The following is an 18,837-nucleotide window of genomic DNA, read 5'->3' as shown; positions in this document are numbered from 1 at the left end:
GGAAATAGACGTGAGGTCCGACCTTGCCATGATGCCACCGTTTGCTAGAGCCGAGCCGCGTGGACTGCCCACAGATTGCAAATCCAAAGCAGAGCGCGCACCTCGAGGGTCGGCGTGCACACTCCAGAGCTGCGTACGCTTGATGCTTGCGAGAGCACAGTGGTTGGGTGGACCAGGATATGTGCGGCGCTGGAGTTGGCAAAGGCTGGCATTTCAAGCGCGAGCAGCTTTCCCGAAGACAGCTTTTGGCGGATCGCGTTGACAAACTCGGCGCGGCCCGGTTGCTTCTGGATGTGCGATAAGAACAAAAGCAGCAACCGGGTGAGGCGGTGGTGAAGGCGGAAGTCGTGCGGATGGAATTTAATCCAGTACTTGATAATGTTCATCACGCGCAGTTGAATGATGGCTCCATCGTTCCGCGCCAGCCCGGCACCGTTGTGTGAAGGTTTTCTTTGCAAGGTTGGGTGTGCCCTTGCTGGTCGGCGTCCCGTTGTCGCTGACATTGGTCTTGCGCCAGCCATTAATAATCAAGTACTTATCATCGCCTTCATGCGTGCTGCAATCGCCCTCCTCGGAGTCCGAGCTCTCGCTCTCGTCAGAGTCTGGCCCCACGACAAAGCAGTTCAAGTACCGGACAATAATCAGCCGCATAACATCGATTGGGTGCGCAAAGAACCGGTACGAGTTTAAAAAGTCGGTCATGAGGTCCGAGTCAACGTTCCCTTCAGGGGATGCCAAACGGTTCACCAAAAGCCGCAATGAAATGCTCTTGACGCTGCGTGTGATCACCCCTGACTCGGTCTTCATGGTCACATCGGCTAACTGGATGCCTGGTGATTGGATGTTCATGTTTGCCATCGAGCTCGTGTGGTGCAGCCTTCCGGGATAGACTGTCGATGAACTGACACGTCGCTGGTATCCGAGAATGAGTGGGTGAGCACCGGCGCATATCCTGGGTGACCGCCAAGTGTGCTTTGTGAGCCGTTGGAATGCATGAACGTGCCGCTGTTGGAATTTAAATTGTCACTCCGGCCCATCGAGCGCAGCTGCGACGACACTGAGCCCTTATAGGTCACCGAGCCTAGCGCCGGGGGCGGTTTAAGGGCACTGCTAGACAGTGTGCTTGAAGACCCCATGCGCTCCAAAGTATGGCCTGACTGCTGGCCCTGCCTGCCAGCAGCAGCGTCCATGTGTCGTGCGAGGCAACGTGCACATCGTATGCAACCTCGTCTGAGCAGTTGTCGTCGTTGAGCGGCCACCACATGCCAGGCCCCAACGATGCACGGCGGGACTGCTCCTTGCTACCATCTGAGGTATCGGCGCCGCCAATTATATTGCTGATTGTACTGAGCCAGTCGCCGTTGGAATCCTCGGGCATTATCGAAAAGCTGCGCCGCCGGATGTTGGATCTTTTTAAAAATGCTGCTGTGCCTGAGTCCACAGGATGCACGTCCATCATTTCAACGAATGCTGGGTTGAGGTGTCTTATTGAGTTGCCGCCGCGCTCCTTAGTTATTAACAGCGGGCCAGTACGGCGGATTCCGCCATGCGGACCTTGCTGCAACAACACTGACATACAACGAGACTGCTTTTTTACGACGTTTGGGAACAGGCTGTTGCGGCATACATGCAAGTCCGAGGTGTCGTGGCTGTGCTGGCGACCAACACGTCCAGCCAAGGGTGACTGAGAAAGCAGAGGCGTGGAAGATAGATTTGGAGTGGATGCGTGTGAAGTCATATTTGTCTGGAGCAAAGAAGAGTGGTTGTCGGTCAAAGGAGATGGACTGACAAACGGAACCGCTCGCGATGATGTGTACTCCTGACCGGTCTTGTGTGCATGCTCTTTGGAGTCGCAGCATTCTACAAGTGGAGAGCCAATAATGCAGCGTGCGCGCATAGATAGTGCAGACATTGTTAGTTGAATCGGCCTAGATAATGGAGAAAAATATGATTATAGTTTGCAAACAGCGTGGATAATGGAGAAAACCGATTTGGGATTATGTTATCTAAATTGAGACAAGATGGAATGGTACGGCATAAGCGAGTGGGAATCACAAGGACATAGGAAAATAAAGTAAAAATAACAAAACAGATCTCACGCACAGACAAAAGCGCACGCAGTCGTCATCGCCATCGCAATCGACATTTCAGTCGAAATCGCTTTTGCGTACACGTATCAGTGTCGTATCCCGAGCTGCCGATTATTGGTACAACTGTCAATTCGCAAGAAAAAACACAAACAATCAACAAATGTTTTTTGTCGGGGGGAGGTATTTAAATATATCCCATAGGAGGGAAGAAATAAAAGCACCGGGTGATATTGAATGTAAAAAGTGGCATGTCCACTCAGTGCGGGTCGCGCTAATGGACCAACATGAGTAAATACGAATGACAATGTGAAAAATAGGCGAAGAGGCATTTCGATATTTTGATTGGCAGCACGCAGCGACAAAAAATACCCCCATTTGGAACTCCAGACATATGCAAGGATCCACTGCAAAATAACTATTTTTAAAAATGGAATGGATATTTGCATTGGATGACGAAATAAACAGACAACAGGGGTGTTAAAATTAAATATTTTTACAGATTGGTATTCGCCTTCCAAAGTAAAAAACGATATTTGAAGAAATGCAAATTGAACGACGCCGTGCATTTTTGGCGAGCTTGGTCGATGGCGACAATCAAAACAAGATTGATAGATGAGTATCAACAATTAGAATAGATGTGAAGCAACACGCTAAGCACAGTCAGAATAAGCAAGGAAGAGGGAGCCTGCGATTTATGCAAACAATGCAAAGGCGATAAAGAGCATTACCATGGCATTTTTCGAAACAAGTGCAGATATGCGGTGTGAATGCAAAAAACGTAAAAGTTGGAAGCAATGGATAACCATACAGTCAAAAATAACAATAAAGCCAGTTGGCAATGGAGAAGGGAGGGAATACAATACTAAAGCAAAATATATAGAAAAGACATTGTGTAATGTGGCTCGCAGAGCCAAGAATGTGCTGTGAGCGTTGGCTAGGCTAGGTAAAGCAGAGCAGAGCAGAGACAATAAGCCACACACGCCAGAAAAGAAAAAAGAAACCAGTAAAGGCAAATGGCATAAATATAAGATGATTCAAGACAATATTAGCAAACAACAGTTCTTGTTTTGAGTGACAACCGGACAAAAGGTATCATAATGTCTGCGAATGCAAGCAGGGACCCTCAAAAACACGTATAATAAACAAGCGATACGTGCATAACTGACTCAAATAACAATAAAGCGCACAATCCGCGCATATTGGGCTGCAATAATACGGAGAAGGTCATGGGTGAACATTGAAGGAGTCTCGTTTTTTTTGCAAAAACCCACGTCAGAGACAAAAAAATTTCAAACGGAAGCGTGCAATGCACAGTTTTTCAAACTTACCATTTCCGGGGCCATGCACTTCGCAGGATAAGGCGGTGCTGATGCTCTGTGAGTCCGACAATATGTCCGATTGGGAAGAGCTGCGCTAAGAGCCGGCATACTTTCGACCAGCGTGCTCACTGGGAGGAAGGGGGACAGGTCGAAGACCAAAGTCGGGTGTCTCACCCGCTCCTCACAATCCTTTTGCGGCTATTATTTGGCCATACTGACTGCACCTTGTCGTTTGTGTGCATGCGCTGATCGCGGTCTGTTTCTTTGACATCGCAGCCTGCATGTGTGTCGCCAGACGTTTTGAGCACGCCTTTGTCTATCGAGTCATTCGCCAAAGAAAATAGCCCCTTTGGACCGCCAGGTGACCGCTGCTGATGCTGCTCTTTGGAAAGGGCTGTGGGCGACTGTGGAGGAGCACACATCTGCGTCGTCGGTGCTGCCGGGGTGCACACAGCCGTTGTGCTCGCTGTATTCCTCCATGGCTCGTTGTGTGCGCGCGGCGATGATGGGTGCACCGGGGTGCTGTGCTTTGGCTGAGTGTGCGCTGTAAAGTCGGTGCCTAATGTCTGCAAGGGCGTCAACATATTCACGGGCGTCGGTGGGAGGCTGATGGTGGGAGGGGTGCTAGCAGGCTGATTTCGAATGCGGAGTATCGTATCCTCGTCTGTACTGCCAGTGTCCGGGTGTAAGCCTTTGGATCCCTGCCAGTGTTCTCGCGAAGTGTTAGTATAAGAGCCAAAAGTTTTAGTCAAGAGCGGCAAGCTGGATAAAGATAATGAAACGGAACAGGATAGAGGAGGGTGTGAAGAAGAAGAAAGGCGATGGGCTTCTGATGCATCGCATGCGGAAAGGAAACATTGGCCGCATTGGTGGTGAGGCAAAGAAACTAATGAAGAACTGCCGACATTATTCTTACTTCTGACGGGGTCAATAAAAGACGAAAATACAGGCTTTAAACTGCTGCTGCTGCTACAGCTGCTGCAAGAGAAACTGACAGAGCTCGCTGCATTGCATTGATCTTGTGTCACACCACTGCACACATTGGAAATAAGATTGACACTACACTGCCACCAGGGACGCCAGTGCCCTCTTCCAATGCTGCACACGCGCTTTCCTGAAGACTGTGGTCCGCAGTCACAGGCTTGCGTACCGAGTCGCTGGACCCAGAGTCGGCATGATCCATGTCTCCACGCAGACCAGGTGGGGCAAAATTAATCCCACTGGGTGCCCGCCCAATAACGTCACCAGCGCGCGCAGAACCGCTGCCGCCCCTCAACAAGGCCTCCGCACAAGATGCATGGCTGCCCAAAAGAGCTGGTGTGGTTTCAATGAAGCCTCCACTGCTACTATCGGTGTTGCACAAATCAACACTCCCAGAACAACCGGATTTATGAGCCAAACTTGTATCAAGCCACTTACGGTCGGGACCATTGTGCATTGCAGAGGATGCACTACCAGTGCCTTTGTCCGCTGTCAATGGCACAACCACAGCACTGCTGCCAGAAAGCAAACCGGGACTGTTGTGCGCATTGGAGCAAGCCGCTGGCAAGCTGCTGTTTGGCACAAGCACCAGGTCGAATCCAGTATCGCCGTCTACACACATGTCGTTGCTGCAAGTTATGCTGCCCGAGGTATCCGACAGCCCGTCGCTGGAAAAACTCTGTCTGGTGTGCATTTCGCCGCTCAGCAGCCCAGCGTATCCCTGTGGCGAATCAGCGTGCTGTGGCGCAGTGCCCAGCTGCATCGCCTTATCCGAGTGGATAGTACCGGGCAGCGCGCGCTCAAAGGCGCCCGCCGTGCCGTAATAATCGTTTGACCAAACAGGGATTCCAGCAACCAACGTAGCCAATCGGTTAGTGAAATCACCACTGCCATTAATACTGCTTCCACGGTGGTTTTGTATCAGGAGCGCTCTTGGGCTGGAGACTTCCGACCCATTGTTGCCCGTCCTAGTGATTGTGGCGCTGCGAAAGCGGCTATTGGTTTCGTGCTCGCTACTGCGCCAGCTCTCGCGTTGTACGCGAGCCATCGCTCCGACATCAGTGCTGGCGCGCGAAGTGTTGACAGGGGCAAATAAACTGCTGCTGTCGTTACTGCTAGTGTAGTAATCCAGATGGCCGCTTTCCGTGTAGTCGCCGCTGTAGGTACTCTTATTGATGGATGGTTGATAATACCGGCCTCGTGAGCCAGCCACCAAACTCGCGGATTCAGCAGATTGGTGATGGCTAGCATCCTGCTGCTGTTGCTGTCTGTTCCAGGTGGTAATGGGCGTAGAAATCGGCGACGCCGAGGCATCCTCCATCTGGTTGCTATCGGTCTCAGAGGCAAGGCTCGATCTGGTCTGCCGCACATCACGCGTACTGCTACTGCTGAGTCTCTGATGCCATGCCATAGTCAGACTACCATGTCTTTTATACTCGTTTTTCTTGCGGCGCTCCACCCGCGGGTCAACAGGTAAATGGGTATCGCCATCGGGATCACCCGAGAAGCAACGGGATTCGTCAATCGAGGCGCGGAAAAGAGGGAATGACTTGATCACTGGGCTCCCATGTGCGCCCTGTCTGACATCGCGTGGCTGCATATTCGAAATATCTCCGTAGTCGGAGCCTGCTTGGTTCGGCGAGCGGCGGAGACGAGCTGGAATGGAGTCCCGTTTGCCGGGGGACTCGGGTACACTCACTAGAGACATTCTTCTTGGCGTCGATGGCCCGCTTTGCAGCGCTGGTGGTACGAATTCGAACTCGTTCTCGTCAATGGTTTCGTACATTGTTTGGAGGTGGGCTTCTGGTGAGGGAGGAAGATGGAAAAAACAATAGGGGGGAGGGGGGGACACGCTCACGGGTCACTATTGCAATTTTTTTGGAGTTAACAAGAATACAAAAATAATTGCGTCGGGTGTATGGCGATTAGTAAGAATGTGCTATGAGTGATTCGATATTGAGGCGTACGTATTCAGCATACAAAGACACTTTTTAAAAACATATAATATTCTAATATAAACAAAGCGATCGTCAGGAACAAGTCACATATGCAGGATCCCCGGGGTCATTAGCGTTAATTAGTGCAGAATGAAAACATGTAACTTTAACGCTATGTGTTACGTACATTGAGTTTGCGTTATGAAGATATACCAATAATAACTATCCAGCTAAAAAAAGCTCAAGACTGCTTGTAATATTTTTTTTTGTCTAGTACAAGTGAAAAAAACAAAAAAAATATTTTTCTAGGACTGCAACAAAAAAAGAGTACTAAAATTTTTCAAGTAGATTGAGAAACGCCAAAAAAAAGAAAGAACAAAAAGTATTGCAAACTGGAGCGTGTGCAAAAAAAAGACAACTTGAGTAAGAGTGAAAAAAAACTCGGGGGCAAGCTCCCTCAGTCAACAACAAAAAGGATAGAATAGAATAGAATATTTATTTATTTTTGCGAATTACTATTTTGGATATATGAGACTAAGTTGACAACACAATATTTTTGTGCTTGCAAATCCATTAGAAAAACAGTAGTTTATAATTGACGTTTGAATAAAAAAATGTATGGCCATATTTATCGTCAACATAGCACAAAAAAGGGGCCAACGCTTACAAGATAAAGAGGGAACAACCGAGCATCCCTCCTTTATTTTTCTTGAGCCCAAATTTTTTTTGCTGCCTTGATAGTTTAAAAAACGCAAAGATACTTCTTTTGGTTTTTTAAATCATCAAGTGGCGAGTATATATATATATTTTTTGGGTCATATAAAATATCAATAAAAAAGGGGAGGGAGGGATAAAATCAAGCTGAACCTTTAAAAAAACAGATGATGATGACTACAAAAACCAGCTTGACAAGCAAAGGACAATTGGATCCGTTTTTATAATGTAGCACTCTTTATCTCAGGATCCTACTATACATACTCTCTTGATATACCGAAACCAGGTTCATTCTCCCTACTTCTTGGAGCGCAAAAAAAGAAAGTAGTTTGTTATTTCTTTAGTGAATATATAATTTATAAATCATTTAAATGCATTTTTTTCACAAAGTTGAACATTAAACAAAAAATATTAAAAAAAAGTACAAGTGAAAAAAGATATGGAACTATATGTAAAAAAATGTGTTATAAAATGACAGAGACCACGTAGGTGCTTGCTGCAAAAGTACATCAAAAATAAAAAAGCAGTCGTGAAAAAAATGTAAAAGTTATGCGGTATTTGGATTGAATTTTTTTGTCGCTGGATTAAAGAACCCAGTCATTTTTTTGTTGTATGTTTTTTTTGGGAACCACCTCCGAAAAGATTTCCAAGGGGGGGAGGCCGCTTAAGCTTTACAGCTCCATAGCAAACATGCCATCGCTTGGTTGGAAGTGATCGTCCTCCTCACTAGACCACGACAACTCATCGCTAAGTGTCTCATCGCCAAAAGGATGGGTTTACTGACATCGATCAGCGCATTGCCCAATCGAGCAGATAGGCTAGGAATAGGCAGGTCCTCGACATCATCGGCCCATGAGAAAGTCGGCTGCTGAGCATCAAGATGCATCTTCGGCTGATGGCTATTAACCGACTTGAACGGCGTTGGCAGACTGTGGATCACAGGAATGCCGGCGTACTTCGCCGCAGCAGAAGCAGCGATACCGGCAACAGGCACTGGCGAAATGTGATTTTGAACTCCAACGCGATTACCAATGTTCTCGTGGGCCTTGTATATTTGGTGCGGGTGGTGGCGGCTGCCAAAGTGAACGACGCTACGCGGGGCCTGCGCAAACGTAGTGGCTGCGCCCTTGGGTGCTGCTGCGGAGGAGCACCAGCAGCAGCAGCACCGTGTTTTCTGCGTGTGCGCCAGTTTCCATCAGCCTCGTCGTCAGCATCGACGTCGTCGCTGTTGGCCATCATTGGCGCAGACACGGGCATCACAGTCGAAATCGGCTTCATGCGCGGGCTGTAGTACTCGACAGACGATGTGACCAGGGTCGCAGTCAGCGAGCTATCTGCCGAGGCCGCGTTGTCCGTAGCGCCGCTGCGGACCCTTCCGGGCGCGCAAGCGGCACCACTGCTGCCGCTTGCGCTTGAGCCTGTGGCATATCGTTAAAGCGCACACGGTTGACTGTGCGGGTCGGCGTAGTAATAGCGACGGCACCGGCAATAGAGCTGTTATGATCCTCGTCGCTGAAATGGCCGAGCACGTCAAAGTCATCCGAAAAAGAAGACCCATCGCTGCCCATGCTTCTCCTGTTTCTGCCCATAGCGTCGGCGGCAGGGTTGGTCGTGGGCGTGATGGTGGCGGCTGAAACTGGCAGCGGCCGCTTGTTCGCCGCCTTGATCGCCATATGCACTCCATTGGTGTGCGCAGGCAGGCTCTTGGCGCTCAAGCTGATGGTCTTCATGGGCGGGTCATCGAACAAAATAGGCTTTGAAAAGTCCATGTCCTCGTCCGTATCGTACACAGTGAAGTTCTTGGACAGGCTGAAGCCGAGCGAGCTCGAAACAGGCTTCTTTGGGGGATTCGGCGTGCCGATGCTGTGCATGGTGGTCTCGCCGTTTGCTCCTCCTCCTCTTCCTCGGCAGCCTCCGAAAGATTCTCCAGCGGATTCCACATGGAGTCATCATTCTCATCTTCGTCAACATCCATGCCATCCATATCGACGCTCTTGTCGAGCTTGCCCTGTCCGAGGCCGTTCTTGGGCAAGCACAGCATCGACGACTGCAGGATCGCCGCAGCGGCCTTGCCGCAGTCGGGTTGAACTCGCGCGGCATCATCTGGCGAGCGGCAGCGGCCTGTGTGGCCGGGATAATCTGGCTAAACACCGCCGCAGGAACCGAGGTCGACATGTGGTTGGCCTTGCTGACCGTCGGATGTGCGGCAAATCCGCTTCCGGGCATGTGGACCGGCTGCATAGCAGCAAAGCGCTTTTTGTGTGGTGACTTTGCCTTGGCACTGGGAGCTGCGGCTGCCGCAGCCATCGCCGAGTCAAGAGCAAGCGCAGTGCTGGCGAGAATTGCCTGGGGCACATAGGGCATTTTGGGCAGATTTCCGCCAACAACGCCGTTGGTCGGCGACCACTTCTTGCCGATCGACCCGGACATGTACGACTTGCCGTAGCTACTGGCACCGGCACCGGCACCAAAACTGTTGCCGACATGGTGTTGGCGGGGCGACGGCCGGCCGAAACGTTCTTGTGGCGAGTCGAAATGGGGCGCGACACGGTTCCAGAGCCAGACTTTGGCAGGTTAAACGGGTATCCAAGATCCTGCACCCACTGCTTGAGCTCCAGCACATTGCAGCGACCGCTCTCGGGAGAGAAAATGCGAGTGACCAAAAAGTCACCAACCTCGCGCGGCAGCTTCGGGAACTGGCTGACAAGGAAACCTGCGCCCTCGCGCAAAAAACGGCAAAACTTAAAGCACGACTCGCGCGAAGGGTCAGTCCACGGCGACTGGGCGAACAAAAGGTTGAGGAACAAAACACCGAGTGCCCAGACATCCGAGAGACGTGGGGAGTAATCGTCGCGCGGGCCGTATACCGTGGGATCCTTAGGGTTGAGCCCGCCGTTACGGTTCTCGTAGCTCATATACGGCTTGCTTCCGCACTCAAAGTCCGTCGACAATGACTCGCGTGTGGCCAGGCCAAAATCTGTCAGCTTGAGGTTGCCGTCGGCGCCCAGGATGAAGTTCTCGGGCTTCAGGTCGCGGTGGTACGCCTTGAGCGCATGGATATGCGCGACGGCATCAATCATCTGCCCAAAAAGCCTGGTGGCCTCGATAAAGCGGCGCTCCTCCTGGTTGGCATTGAACGACGGGTGCTGAGTGATATAGTCGTACAGGTCGGGCCCGGCGACGCGCTCCATTACGAGAACAACCAGTCACGCGTCTCAAAGTGCGAGTACAGTGTGACAATGTGCGGGTGGGGGCACACGGAGCTGTGGATATCAAGCTCAGTGCGCTGCAATGAGAGCTGGCGAGCGGTGAGGCCAAGCTTGGACAAACACTTGAGCGCGTACTTGCCACCGTCATGGCTGCTGCGAGCCAAGTACACGACCGCATAGGAGCCCTCACCGAGCACGCTGAGCAGCGTGTACTGCCTGCCTGTCGTGCTGTCGGTGATGCTGGAGCCGAGCTCAAAGGGTAGGCTCTCGGGGTCGACGTATCCGGGGGTCTTCATTGAAATTGCTGGCGACAGCGGGTTCGGTGAGCGCGCCTGCGAGGCGTCAAAAAGCGGGAAGCCGGCCTTAGTGATGGAACTGTCGGGCACGGCCACGTTTTGCACATTGTGCTTGTTCAGCGCCAACGATAGGCCAGAGAGCACAGTCGAGTCGTTGGCCTGGTACGTGGACGACATCATTGGGGCGGGGCGCGAGACAGCTGCAACCTTGCTGATTGTGCTGGCTGCAGTCGTTGCCGTGGTGGTAACCGCCTGAGCGGGCGCGCGCCACTGCTTGTTGATGTCGCTCGCATTGGGGATGCGGCGGTTCGAGCGGCCCTTGCTGGCAGCAGCAGCCTCCTTCTGTTGGTGTAGCTGCTGGTAGTGGTTGTGGTAGTTCTGCCAGGTCGGCGCAGCAAACGCCGGGTTGACATTGCGATGGTTACCGCGCGAGCCCTGCTGCTTGCGAGCATGCGTGCTGCTGTTGTTGTTGTTGTTGTTGATGTCAACATTGCAGAGTTCAAACGATAGCCGTTGGTCGGGGCACCAAAGCTCTTGGGTGTCGCTGAGAGTTGGTCGTTCTTGGCGCTTTTACTGCTACCGTTGGTGCTTGTCGTATCCCATGAGGCGATGCCCGTGTTGCCGAACCTGAGCTTGGACTTGGCGGCCAGGATCGAGGCAGGTGGGACGGCCGACACCGAGTTGGGCGTGCTGGCGTTTGCGTTCGGCGCAACAGAGCCCTGTGCTGGTGCTGGTGCTGTGCTGGTATGCGATCATCTTCTGGTCCCAAGTCTTTTTTTCCAAATTGAAATGCTAGTAGGCTTATTGGTTGCTGGAAGAAAAAGTTCGGGCTTTTTGCAGTTTGTTGCAGCAGCTACAGAAAAAACCTTGGTAGGAGTTTGCCGTGGAACTAAAAAGTCCAAAAATAAAAATAGAACAGAGACGCGATGACAAAAGAAACAAGAAATTATAATATTAGCTGGCTGGTTCGTATTAGGCGAGTGTTTTGCTGGAGAGCTGGGCATTCATACGCCTGAGAGGGCACCAAAAAAAACCCCTGGAAAAAAGCACCCAAAGTGTGTGTTGTTTGTGCGTGCCTTCTCTTCCTCCCCCAAAAAAGAAGTAAGCGATTGAATTGGATCTGCAAACAGAAAAGGTGGAATTTGAAAAGAAAAATGGAAAAGGAATTGTAATTGTAGAGGCGGAAACAAGGGCCTTAAGCTTTGTGAAAAGAAAGAATGAGTACGCAAATCCAAGGAGAGGGCTGTTTCCTTGCCAGACACCTTTCCTTTTATGCGTCTCCGGAAAATAAGGAATTCAAAGCAAAAAATAGGCAAGGCGCTATAGAAGCGCAAGACTTTGGTGCAGCAAAATAAAAAAACTGGAGTGCTACGGAAAAGCGCAAGAAAAAACCTGCGCAGTCGTGAATAGCAAAAAGACAAGGGGGACACACAGGAGATGAGGGCGCCAAGTCTTGTTCTCGTGCGTGTTTAAAAATAGAGCGTACTCCCGAAATACATATGTTTTTGTGCTTACCTACTAGTAGCCAGGAGTGGAGGCACGAAATGACGAGCGTCTTGCGAGAGAGCTGATGCGAAACCGGGCCTTGGCTAGAGATCTCAATGTCAAGCGAAAACAAACATTCAAGCTGAAAGTATGGTAAGTTAGTGTGTCGTTTGGATTAATGCAGAGAAAAATGACCACAGTCTCAGCGCAGAAAATAAAAAATAAGAACGCAGACGAGCACAAACAAAGAACAATTAAAATATCAAGATGAATATAAAAAAGTCGGATAATGAAGGGGAAGGAATTGATGCGGCGAGTACCATGCGACGCCGGCAAGAAAATACTAGCATCTCATGTGTGGAATAAGAGATGCTGGCAGCAAATCCGCCGCCAAGCAGACAAAGCATGTGGAAGAAAAGGAATGGGCATTGGAAAAAGGATGACCTTTTTTTGTGGCAAAGGCAATTGATCGGGAAGTCTCAGGAGCACGCAACAGTACAAAGACAAAGACAAAAAAAGAGCGGCCGCTTTGGCTGGTCGCATAGAAAAAACTAATTAACACACAATGCTTGAATGCCTGCCGCTTTATTTTTTCCCCCCAAGTCACGAGCTGGAACCTTGTAGAAAACATAAGAGCATGCAATAGCACAACAATGACAGAACGTGCTAGAAGCTCGCGGAACACAAACACAGGGCATCGGTTGCCAGCTGGTGGCTCTTGCCAGCAGACAAGACAGAACGAGATGAAGGGACATCGACCAAGTAGGAAGCTGCCAACCGTACGTACCGTACAGTTTCATATTTTTGCTTTACAAAAGTAATTGTTTGCCCAAACGTGCAAAAAAACATCACAAGAGCATGTATAAAGCATGTATAAAGCGTGTATAAAGCGTGTATAAAGCGTGCTGAAAAGACAGCTGAAGCTACATCCTGCCCTGCCCTGCCAGCAACACGCAGCAATCATGCAGCCTCAATTGCAGTTACCAGGCACGCAACACATCGAGGGACAATATATCAATAATATCAGCAAAAGTAAGCTTACCTCGAGTATCGAAACCAAGCGATAATTAATAAAGCGTAGAGATATCTGCGACCGAAATTGAGATCTCAAAGTGAGAAAAATATTAACTCGGAACTGTGGTTGCCAGTTTAAAAAAAAAAAGGCGTGTGGAGGGAGAGCCGCGAGATATGCGATCTGCAGTTCCTAATTGTGTGTCCGAAAGCTGCGCGTATAAGCAAGCAAATGAATCAAACAAAAAGCCTGATTGTGTCGAATCCTGATGCAGGTTTGAAACAACTAAAAAAAGCCTAGCTGCGCGATTTTTTATACTTTTTAACCGAACCTTACAGAGTGCAGAGTGACCGTTGGTGCTTAAGCTGTACTCAAAAAACACTATAAAGAGCCAGCAAGTATAGTGTGAGCCAGTAGGAAAAAAGAGAGTGTGTGATAAGGTGTAGAGTGGTGAATTAAAATAAAACAACCGCCCGTGTATTTGTTGGTCCCTGCAGGCTGTGGTGGGAGAGGGGGAAGGAAAAAAGTATGAGGAAGAGTGCAAAATTGAGTTGCAGTATACTCAAACGATGTCGATTTTTTGGTGGTTTAGTGAGAAAAAAGTACAGAAAGGAGCTCAAGTAAATGCAGAAAAGCGAGTGCGCCAGAAAAAACTGGACCAGACAGACTCTAGAGTTAAAAATAAAATAAAAGAGTACAAAATAAAAAAGATGATACAAGTGAGGGAAAAGAAAAGAAAAAGAACGAGAAAAGTTGTCGGTGGACTAAAAAAAGTGCTGGCTTGCTATTCTTCTAAAGGGGTCCTGAAACGGCGTGTGCGTGTGCGTGTGCGTGCGCGTTGTGCTAGCGATGATAAATTGCTACACAACAGGGTGACGAATCCAGGCACAGAGAGCAAGCGGCTTGTAAGTCTACAGAGAATGACTAAAAGAGTGTTGAGTGAGTTCTAGTCAGAGGATGATCCTAAATACATCTCGTGCGATAGTGGTTGATGAAGAAGCAAAGCTAGCGAGCCAATGGGCTATATATCTAAACAAGTACGTTGGGTTCTCCTGGAACACACAAGGCGTCTAATTGGCTGTATCGAGTAAGTGAATAAAATAAGAAAAAAGAAAAGAAAAGAAAAGAAAGGAAAAGAAGAGGAGAGGAGCGGGCTGGGCTGGGCTGGACTGGGCTGTGCAGCAGCGCTGCTATCTGGGAGCGGATATATGTCTCAGCAGAGGACGCAAGACAAAAGCCCCTCCAAAGAACAATAAGAAAGTGTAAGTGTAAAAAGAGGGTCGTGTGCTCGAAATAAAGAGCAAGCTGCAGAGGATAAAGTCAAGAAGGGCCCGACGGCGATTTTCTGTCTGCAGTTGCGCACTTCAAAGAAAAAGAATGTCTAAAGTGCAGCGGCAAAATAAATGAATAAAAAGAGAGCTTATGAACGAATATACGCCCGTCAAAACCTGACAATAAAAATAGGCGAATTTCAAGTTACGGAAGAGTAAAAAGGGAGAAAAATGGATGGAGCTGAAAAGACGATTAAAAATAAAGGGGCCCGCAACTCGCTTAAAACAAAATCGAAATACCGCCTGCTCAACTAAAAAAGAAAAAGAAAAGAAAAAAGAGCACAAAGAAGAATTTCCTGGAAAAAATAAATGGCGGCGGAGAGGCCGCGGGCGGATGGGAATAAAAAAAAGAAGGATGTGGAGCAAGAATAGGCGATGAAAAATCCGGGATTGGCTGGGCAGTAAAGGCCCTTTCTTCCGAATATGTCTTGCATGCTTTTTGCTAATCAAAAGAGCTGCAAAATTATGTGATTGGTCCTTGAGCTCGCGGGCAAAAATAAAAAGTGAACAGCGGATTGAAACTTGAGTTGTGTGTGTCACCACCACTGACTTTTTTTTTTAATCGCAGAGACTGTATTGGCTTTGCACTTTCAAGCCCTCCTCTAAAAATAACAGCATGCACGCTTACGAGCCATGCTCTCACACACGCAACAAAGTAGAAAAAGCACAACAATAGTGATGTTTTGGTGATGACGATGATGATGCGGTTTTCTTTGCATTTTTTATTTTTGGAACGATTCCAAAAATAAAACATGCAAACATCGCAAGCAATCAGGCAAAAAAAACAACGATCTAGACCTGAGCGCGCTAGCGACAGGCTTGTCTCTGAGATAACCCTTCGAAAAAAACAGGGGAAATAGGCCAATGCAAACAAACAAAGCAAGTAAGCTGTTCTCGCCCGCCACTGCCACAAACAAACCAACCAGCATGCCCGGCGGTCTACTCTGAACTATTTATGTTCAGCGTGTTCCATTGGTCGTGAGTGCGCAATAGCAGCTTTGCAATATTACAAACTGCCACACCTTACAGCATCCTGCTCGCCCAGAGCGTGCCCAACAATGCCACTGGGCGATGCGCCCAGATTAAAGTTGATACAGCTAAAGAACAGAGGAGAGCGGCAAAAAGGGGGGGGGCAGCAAGCAACCTTTTACAGCAAATTGAACTTCATTATTCAAGCAGTGGGATTTTAGAATGTACGCCACCACCACCTCTGGCTAAGCAGAAATGTGTGTAGTAAAGATGATGCCAATAAGCATGGGCCAGAACTCGGGCGCAATAAGGGTGACTCAAACGTGTGATTCGAGTCTACGAACTTTAGGTTGCCCGGGCTCAAATTGATGCCGTGAGATATGTGGGGATGAGAGGCATATATATATGAATATTAAATTTGAATGGCTTTTTTCAGGATTCGCAGTTTGCCGAGAAATAAGAAGAAAAAAAAGATGCGGAGAAGGCAGCAATGAGGCGATTGCAGTTAACTGCTGTGTTGTGCTACACTAATTGTTGAAAGGAGGGGGGACGAGGGCACAGATGCCGAGATACTTGCGGCTCGTTGAGTGCGGGGGAATGGGTAAATGAAAGTAATAAAAGCTAGAAGCCGGGTGGTGGTGGTGGTGGTGGTGGTGGCGACATATGAAGCCAATATCACCCGCCGGAAATGTATTGGCCGGGAGAGGCATCCTGTTTAATAATTGAGCTGTGGTTCTAGAATAAATAAAAGTACATATAAAAATAGTGATCACAAGTAATGGTGTATTTACCTCAACTTATCTAGTGGCACTAGCACTTTAAAGACACTACAAGAACGAGTGTCTAAAAAAGTTTATGAAAATATAAAAGACAGTTTGAGAGAAGAAATTGCAAGGATGATAAAGTACGCTGATAAAGGTAAACTTTTGCGTTGCTCAAGTATTCTCTTGAAAGTTAAAAGAATAAATAATGTCCAAGCAGGGCAAAAGAAAACAAGTGAATGGCGACTTTTAAAGAATAAAACGGGGCGTGTGTATGTGAGGAATACCATATTAATGCTGCAACTCATTCATTTAATCATTCACCCCTTTTTATACCTGGCACAATACGGCCAGAAAACTTGAAAGAACTTTTTACTTTTGGGTTTCCCAAGCAGCGAAGCACGGCATTTGTGATTATTTGCAAAGAGAGGGGAAAAGGACTAGGTGGGATGTTGGCAGGGTGGTAGTAAAATGTTCAAAACCCAAATAAATTCGAAGCATGTGGCCAGAATATACATTTATGCAGTGCGAAAGTTGCCATTTTCAAAAAGACAACAATGGACAGCCCTCCTCCTCTTTCTTCCTTTTTTCCTTCTCACAGAAATAACCAATAGGTGGCATTACCGCTAAATTGGGCGCCAAAACAAGATGTGAATTTTCTCTTAGGGAGTGCTTTAAATTGGCATACTTTGTCCACTGTGCTTTCTCCGGGTTCCTGTTCAATCGAGAAATACGGGCTTTGACAAACATAGTTGCCGCAATTTTTTCTGGGTCAAATTCTGGTTTTTTGTGCTATGCAACAAGGGTCATTTGCCAAGGAAGAAACCCAAGCATGTTGCATTGTGGCTGCCAAAACAAAATGTCTTTTTGTATTTTAACCAGGTAAAAAATTGCAGATAGTAACAAAAAGCCCGCGCTTCCCGCATGTATCCCGTCCCTCTTTTTTATTTCGCATTCATTGAAAACAACAAAAACTTGATAATGTAAAATACTTTATTGCCAGAGGCACATGAGCATTTTATTAACATTCTACAAAAAAAGCACAATGCAGCCTCCATTACAAGCAAGGCGTTCGAAAAAATTACATTGATTATGATAAAGATCCTTTGGGTACACTATAAGAAAATAATGAGGCTACAAATAACTTCAAAACGGCATCCTTCCCCCAGATAAAGTGTTTAGAAACTAGTGGCAATAGACCACTATGGTTGACGATATTACCCAGTTCGCTGCTTCTTTTAAAGAGAAGAAGCAGGGGAAGATGGATTCTTGCGCACACGCTTGGCCTTGGGCTTTGGCTTGAGAAAGTCTGGGTGTCACTGTAGACTCGGCCTCAGCCGACTCTGATGATGCCTTTTTGTGCAAGAAACGGGGGGCCGCTCGCCTGTAAGCAGTGCATTAAGGATGATGCGAAAGTTTAGCACCGCAGCCATGTCGCGATTACACTTCCGTTGCCCGATGGCGCTTTTTCGCCATCCTTGATCTTGGTTCCGTCAGGCCTGAAGCTTTGCAAGCAGTTTTCCATTGTGCACTGGAGCAAGCCATGTCATAAATTTTGGCGGGGTTTTTCTACTGCTGGAATTTATTAACATCTGTTGCGGCTACCTGCTGCTGCTGCTGGACCATTTTGCTGCTGCTGCTGCTGCTGCGCGGCCAACTCATCGCGCATCCTCTGTCTGATTTTGTGCTCAATTTTGCCTCGCAACCAGCCGCTCAGCCTGACAATGTGCTTGAGATTATCGGCGGGCTGGGTATTGATGTACTGCTCCCAATTCCGCTCAGCCAGCTCATCCCGCAACTGTTGCTTCACCTTGCAGAGAATGTTTCGCTTAAACCAACCCGTTCCCTCCCCTATCCACCGGATGATATCGGCAGATTGTGGGCGAGTAGTTATCCACTGGTTGCGACGCTGCTGTGCATTGTTAACAATAGATGCGGCGGTGGCGGCAGTTGCGGTTGCAACAGAAACGATAGTGGCTGCTGCTGCGACAGACACAGCGGCTGAAGTGGTTGCAACTGCGACGGAATTAAATGCTGCTGCTGCCATTGCGACGTGGTACTTGTGCTTGGGATTCTTCAGACGAGGCCAGCAATTTTGTGAAGTTGCTCCGCCCTGTCTCACACACCGGGAAAAGTTGAGGTGCAATACTCGTCGATCAATAAACATGAATCCTGGCCTATTAGCATCTTCCGCAGCCCCTTGCACGAATTGGCTCATGGTAGTGGGTCATATCTGGGCCAATACCAAGAATAAGGACTGTATCTGATCCAATTTTGCGAGTTCGACGTCGGCGCGCTTTCTGTTAACAAAGGAAAGATAGCAGAGCTTGCGGTGCAAGGGTCAGTTGATCTGCTGCCGTCATACTTTCGACTCTTGCCGAGGGTCTGTGTGTTGTGGTAATGTTCTCCCAAAACAAAATCCCCTTTCCGGTGCTCAAGAAGGTACTCGACATATAACTTGCAATCAAGTGTATTGGAGCCAGGGTGGTTGGGCGCGCACTCAGCATCCTCAACGGGTGTATACCAACCATTTGTTTCCGCCTTGGTGAGCTTTGTGGGATGAAGCTGGAACCTTTTTTGCATTTTTGCAGATCCGAAGAAACACACGTTCATGTTGTTTATTAGCCTCTGAATTATTGCTATGGCGGAATATAACTCTCTCACCCTTTTTTAATTGCTGTCATATCCCAGACAATATAACATATCCCTATGACTGGTATCACAAATAGCTGA

At 48.4% G+C, this 18,837-nt stretch overlaps 5 protein-coding genes across 5 annotated transcripts; all 5 read right to left on the bottom strand.

The window, feature by feature from the left end:
- Window positions 1-311: 311 nt before the first annotated feature.
- Window positions 312-970, bottom strand: BX661DRAFT_26145 (uncharacterized protein). Its single transcript, XM_051539018.1, has one exon. The coding sequence runs from the start codon at window positions 856-858 to the stop codon at window positions 361-363; it is 498 nt and encodes a 165-aa protein (XP_051391496.1). The 5' UTR covers window positions 859-970; the 3' UTR covers window positions 312-360.
- Window positions 970-2,923, bottom strand: BX661DRAFT_26161 (uncharacterized protein). The gene is made up of 2 exons (XM_051539019.1): window positions 2,602-2,923; window positions 970-1,860 (listed from the first exon to the last, which is right to left on the bottom strand). Exons 1-2 carry the CDS (start codon window positions 2,654-2,656, stop codon window positions 1,082-1,084), a joined length of 834 nt encoding a protein of 277 aa, XP_051391495.1. The 5' UTR covers window positions 2,657-2,923; the 3' UTR covers window positions 970-1,081.
- A 1,290-nt stretch (window positions 2,924-4,213) lies between these two features.
- BX661DRAFT_26123 (uncharacterized protein) lies at window positions 4,214-6,653 on the bottom strand. The gene is made up of 2 exons (XM_051539016.1): window positions 6,515-6,653; window positions 4,214-6,254 (listed from the first exon to the last, which is right to left on the bottom strand). The coding sequence occupies exon 2, from the start codon at window positions 6,174-6,176 to the stop codon at window positions 4,434-4,436; it is 1,743 nt and encodes a 580-aa protein (XP_051391494.1). The 5' UTR covers window positions 6,177-6,254; window positions 6,515-6,653; the 3' UTR covers window positions 4,214-4,433.
- Window positions 6,654-9,026: 2,373 nt separating this feature from the next.
- BX661DRAFT_26015 (kinase-like domain-containing protein) lies at window positions 9,027-10,693 on the bottom strand. Its single transcript, XM_051539014.1, has one exon. The coding sequence runs from the start codon at window positions 10,230-10,232 to the stop codon at window positions 9,141-9,143; it is 1,092 nt and encodes a 363-aa protein (XP_051391493.1). The 5' UTR covers window positions 10,233-10,693; the 3' UTR covers window positions 9,027-9,140.
- Window positions 10,694-17,689: 6,996 nt separating this feature from the next.
- Window positions 17,690-18,322, bottom strand: BX661DRAFT_171258 (uncharacterized protein; the record flags this gene model as incomplete). Its single annotated transcript, XM_051533689.1, has 1 exon — window positions 17,690-18,322. One exon carries the CDS (start codon window positions 18,320-18,322, stop codon window positions 17,690-17,692), a length of 633 nt encoding a protein of 210 aa, XP_051391492.1.
- Between the last annotated feature and the right edge of the window lie 515 nt (window positions 18,323-18,837).

This window comes from Kickxella alabastrina (genome assembly GCF_025024165.1).
Source record: "Kickxella alabastrina strain RSA 675 chromosome Unknown BX661scaffold_12, whole genome shotgun sequence".
Lineage (NCBI taxonomy): Eukaryota > Fungi > Kickxellomycota > Kickxellomycetes > Kickxellales > Kickxellaceae > Kickxella > Kickxella alabastrina.
Note: the sequence above shows the minus strand (reverse complement) of the source record. Positions and strands in the feature narration are given on the sequence as shown.

Excerpts from the sequence above, each read along its gene's own strand:
- BX661DRAFT_26161 (XM_051539019.1), bottom strand. The coding sequence starts at position 2,656 with ATGCACGGCGTCGTTCAATTTGCATTTCTTCAAATATCGTTTTTTACT. Across the intron at positions 1,861-2,601 it reads ATCGTTTTTTACTTTGGAAG|AATGCTGCGACTCCAAAGAG; the intron begins GCGAATACCAAT and ends CTCCACTTGTAG.
- BX661DRAFT_26015 (XM_051539014.1), bottom strand. The coding sequence starts at position 10,232 with ATGGAGCGCGTCGCCGGGCCCGACCTGTACGACTATATCACTCAGCAC.
- BX661DRAFT_26145 (XM_051539018.1), bottom strand. The coding sequence starts at position 858 with ATGGCAAACATGAACATCCAATCACCAGGCATCCAGTTAGCCGATGTG.
- BX661DRAFT_26123 (XM_051539016.1), bottom strand. The coding sequence starts at position 6,176 with ATGTACGAAACCATTGACGAGAACGAGTTCGAATTCGTACCACCAGCG.